The sequence below is a fragment of the Lactuca sativa genome, chromosome 6 (assembly GCF_002870075.4).
Source record: "Lactuca sativa cultivar Salinas chromosome 6, Lsat_Salinas_v11, whole genome shotgun sequence".
NCBI classification, from domain to species: domain Eukaryota; kingdom Viridiplantae; phylum Streptophyta; class Magnoliopsida; order Asterales; family Asteraceae; genus Lactuca; species Lactuca sativa.
This window is the reverse complement of record NC_056628.2, coordinates 15,106,421-15,111,624: the sequence shown is the minus strand read 5'-3', so window position 1 is coordinate 15,111,624 and position 5,204 is coordinate 15,106,421. Positions and strand designations below refer to the sequence as shown.

At 32.6% G+C, this 5,204-nt stretch overlaps 1 protein-coding gene across 1 annotated transcript; it reads right to left on the bottom strand.

Annotated features, from left to right (window-relative positions):
* Positions 1-235: 235 nt before the first annotated feature.
* LOC111918748 (AT-hook motif nuclear-localized protein 24) lies at positions 236-1,634 on the bottom strand. The gene has a single exon (XM_023914369.3). It carries the CDS (start codon positions 1,307-1,309, stop codon positions 440-442), a length of 870 nt encoding a protein of 289 aa, XP_023770137.1. The 5' UTR covers positions 1,310-1,634; the 3' UTR covers positions 236-439.
* Positions 1,635-5,204: the final 3,570 nt, after the last annotated feature.

The window sequence follows — 5,204 nt, the reverse complement described above, 5'->3', positions numbered from 1 at the left end:
TCATATAGTTCTTCAATTACCAATTAAAGGTATTATTTTCTATATGTAATTATATATTGAGGGTACTAAGACTTTGTAATCCACATATATATCGTGCACGAATCAGTATATTATCGGTTCACAACATGAAGAATGAGGAGCGTATTTTTATTTTTTTTATTATTTTTAATTTTTTTGTTTTTATTAAAATGTGATTGTTTGATCTTATTAGAACCAACCAAACTACGACTCACCAAGAATCAAAATTTTGAAAACTTCTCTTACAATTCAAATTAATACAAGCATATGTATGTCATCGTAACATTACACACAAATCAAGAAATCCTAAAAACCATGAAATTTAGTACAAGAGTTGACATAAATTAACAACAAAAGAGGAAATTAAAGAATCGAAACCTGAAAATTTGCTTAGTGACATGCAGTTACACAGTTTGTGATCTTAGAAAGATGGACGACCACCGCCGTTGTTACCCCAATAAGCATCATTCGGTAACTGAACTGAGTTGAGTAGATTCGGTGGCATGCCTTGAAATAGCGACGGATCCCCCATTAATTGTTGTTGTTGTTGTTGTGATGATGGTGTAATGGCTCCCGGAGATCCAAGTGAGCCACCTGGCATCGGCAGAGTACTTTCTTCATCTTCAAGAGGGAGTCTTTCGTAGGCGGCGTTGCTAAATGATGCCGCCATGATAACCACCGGCCCCGCAGCTAAAAGCGCTCCAACTACACTGCCACCTACTACCTGCCCTTGACCACCAGCTAAGTAAATAGTCAACCCTGTAGCCGCAGGCGGTGCTGGTGGAGGCAGGAAAGAACCAGACAACGACAGAATCTCAAATCTCCCGTGTAATGTCACAACTGCCCCTGGCGAGGCAGGTTGCCGGAGTGTGACATTTGTGACAGTGCCAGTCCCACTTATGATACAGACACCACGTTGCCGGCGGCGTGCAAAGGTGCTGATGCTGTCCATCACATCACATCCATCGGAAACTTCCATGACGTGGGTGCGCAGAGCATTTGCGCTGTCCCTGGTGATTATAATTGGTGGTTTAGGTTTGTTTTTTGACCCTGATGGACGTCCTCTGGGCCTTCTTCCCATTTCTCCGTCTTTGCCTTCACTGCTGCCACCACCGCCGCTGGTGTTTAATATCTCGTCGTTGTTCTTCTCTTCACGGTCTATTTTGTGGCCAACCATGTTGAGACCACTGGTGCCGCTTTGTTCATCTTCGGAATTTTGCTGTTGGAACTGGTGAAGATTGAAGTTTCTTGTATGAAACGGAGGTGGAAGAGAGTGTGTCGTAGGATCCATCTCCGATCGGTTCTTGTGATTCAAGAACCAATTATATCAAACAAATATTTTACCGTAGAAAGATTGAATGATGACCAAGAACACCGAATTGATTAATTCTGAGCTGAACCAAAGTGGGTAGCTTGGATTAGTGGTGACGGAGGTGATCTAGATTTTTAAATAGGTTCATACGAGTTCAAATCTATGTTTCTTCGCATCATATGCTTGTTATGTTTAGGGTTTGTAAGGGTTATATGTAGTGGTTTTTTTGTACCCATGTGTTTTACTCCTAGAAGAGAACTCATGGGTTTGGGGTTAGGGTTAGGGTAGCTAAGGCTAGATTAGATCGAAAGTGATTTATATCTCTAGGTATATTATTTATAAAGTGTAATTTGGACATGTAGACTTTGGTTTTAGTTAAAGGAGTTTATAGATATAACTATTTGGGGAAATAAGATAAATGCTCTATGATTTTTTAAGATTGATTCTTTGTCTTTAAATTATTTCATTGGTTGGATGAGGAAACAAAGTCATAAGTGATCTGTCTTTTTAGTCTGTGTTACCTAAATTCATAGGTAGAGATGCCACATAGCAGCTATAGTTTTTTTTCTTGTTGGTATTTTTTTCAGGCCTTACATTAATGGTTCCTATCAAATCCGGGAAGTTAAGAACCACATCAGCTCCACGTTCCTTAAAAGCCGCTGAATCGTATGCCAACAGCTTTCTGCGACGTATCGTACGTCCCCAACCACAACCTCTTAGCTTTATTATCATGATTCTGTGAATGTATCGTAGCCCAGAATTTTCCTGATCGTCGTGGCATAATGCCTATGTACCTCTTTTCCTACAGTCATGGTGGAGGTTAGTGATCCTTTCCACCGGAAACCACCATTTCATTGTAATGACTAGTTTGCAGTTGCACCCATTGTTGGAAAAATTGTTGAATTTTCTGGCAATTTTGATTGGTGGTGTTGCAGTATGGTAAATTCTTTTCGGAGAATGATGGGTTTGATCACAGATTCTTTGGCTGTATATTCCCAAAAACCCAATTAAATGCCACATCATGCATTCTCGACTCCTTCGATCCTTAGTTAGGCTTTTTCAATTTCATATTAGCTAATGAAATTAAGACATTTGAATTTTTTTTTTTTTTTTGTTTCATTGCTAAAATTACTTCCAGATCAATCAAGATCATAAAGAAAAAAGAAAAGGTCTTCATCGATGGAGGTGATGATTATGCAATCTTGACGATGACACCGACCACGATCCCAACGATTGTGATGCTTTTGACCATAGTTTCTTGAATATGACATATTTGAATTTATAGGGAAGGATCTCTCGTTTTCATTACAGAAAACACTATATTATGAGATTTACCCACTAATATTGTTGAAGGGCAAATCATCGATTGTGTTTCTTTGGATTTCTTATGCAAATTCTGATTGAATTTCTCCGGAAATAATGTTATTTGGAATTGATTGTGTGAAATGTTGAAGGAGACAAGACTGAGAAATTTGGATCAATTGACTTTTAAGTTTGATTATTTAGCTGACTTGGTTTTTAAAACTAGTAAAAACAGTTCTTATATGTGCCATGTGGCATCTCTACTTATTAATTTAGGTAATATGGACTAAAAAGTCAAGTTGCTCACGACTTTGTTCCTTCGTAAAACCATAAACATCGTTTAGGATTAAAAGAATCAACCCTAGAAAGTTCGTATTACATTTGTATCATTATCCCCAACTATTTATATAAATTAATGACATCTATAATATATTAAATTTATTAGAGTTTAATGGAGTAAAACATCATCATTTCATTTTTTTTTTATATAATTCTATATTAATTTTCCTATAATACAATGAACTTTATAAATTGATGAAATATATCATACATACTTATAAAACTAGCATTTTTTCTTGAATCTCATACATTTGAAACCTCATTTTTTAACTTTCTTCCACCACATTCATTTGAAATTCTCATGACTTTTCAATTTCTTTATAATAATATTATAAATAAGTTAAATAATGTTCTGTAAACAAGAAATGGTGTTTTATTACAATGTCTTCATCCCACATCGATGGTGACTGTAAACTAGAGAATGTTTCCTCTTCTATAAATAGAAAATGTTGTGAAATGTTTCAAAGGGACCAAACCATGAGAACTTCCTCATGCCTACCTTTGTAGGATTTTGAATGTATTATTTAGTGAGATTGTCTATATTGGCAAGTGTCTAGTTAACTTTTAGAATTCCAAAAATGGTTTTAAATCGAATTTTTTCAGGTTTAAACAACGTTTCGGTTAGAAAAAAATTTATGTAGTTGGGTATATTGAGTTGAACCGGAGCTGGATCAATTTGGACCGATAAAGGAATCATTTTTCTTTCACAACAAACATTTGAAACTCCCATGATTTTCCAAATTATATCTAATAATATTATAAATAAGTTACATAATTTTATATAAATATAAAGAAGCATCTACCTAAACCTAAAATTATAACTGTTTGAAAAATCACTTTGATTCAAAAGCACGAAATATATACAAACCGGGTTTCACTAGAAAAATATGTAGTTTGGTATATTTAGTTGAATCGGTCCGAGTTTGATCTATTTGGACCATAAAATAAGCATTTTCCTTTCACTACATACATTTGAAACTCCCATGATTTTTCAAATTATTTCCAATGATATTTTAAAAAAGTTACATAATGTTATATAAATATAAAAAAACATCTACCTAAACATAAAATTATAATTGTTTGAAAATTCGATTTGATCAAAAGCACGAAATATATACACAGATTATATTTTATAAATAAATTCTTTTTATAATGAACTTTTGAATCTTAAAAATACGTATAAACAAACTTTCTATATTAAGTACCTAACTAAATTTATGATTTTAGAATTGAACAAAAAGTTATTCAATAAAAACTTACTTTTTTGAATAGCAACTTACAAGATTATAGAAAAATTGAACTATTGAACAATAAAGAAATGGTAAACAAGAGAAAGGGGGTTTTTACTAAATAAGTTGAATAATGTTTTATTAACAAGAAAACGTGTTTTATTACAATGTCTTCATCCCACATCGATGGTTCTCAACAAGAGAACGTTTCCTCTTTTATAAATAGAAAATGTTGTGAAATGTTTCAAAGGGACCAAACCATAAGAACTTTCTTATGCCTACCTTTTTAGGATGTTGAGGGTATTCTTTAGTGAGATTGTCTTTATTGGCAATTGTCCATTTAAGTTTTAGAATCCCGAAAATGGTTTTGAACAAGATTTTTTTAGGTTCAAACAAAGTTTTAGTTGAGAAACCGTTATGTAGTTTGGTATATTGAGTTGAATCGGTCTAAGTTTGATCAATTTGGACCGATAAAGGAAACATTTTCCTTTCAGCACATACATTTGAAACTCCCATTATTTTTCAAATTGTTTCTAATAATATTATAAATAAGTTACCTAAACATAAAATTATAATAGTTTGAAAAATAAATTTGATTAAAAAACACAAAATATATACAAACCGGGTTTCAATAGAAAAAACATTATTTAGTTTGGTATATTAAGCTGAATCGGTCCGAGTTTAATCAATTTGGACCAATAAATGAAGCATTTTTCTTTTACCACATACATTTGAAACTCCCATGATTATTCAAATTGTTTATAATAATATTATAGCTTACATAATGTTATATAAATATAAAAAAAAAACTACCTAAACATAAAATTATAACTGTTTGAAAAATCACTTTGATTCAAAAGCACGAAATATATACTCGATTATATTTTATAAATGAATTCATTTTATAATGTCATTTTGAATCATGAAAATACATACAAACAAACTTTCTATATTAAGTACCTAACTGAATTTATGATTTTAGAATTTAACAAAAAATTATTCAA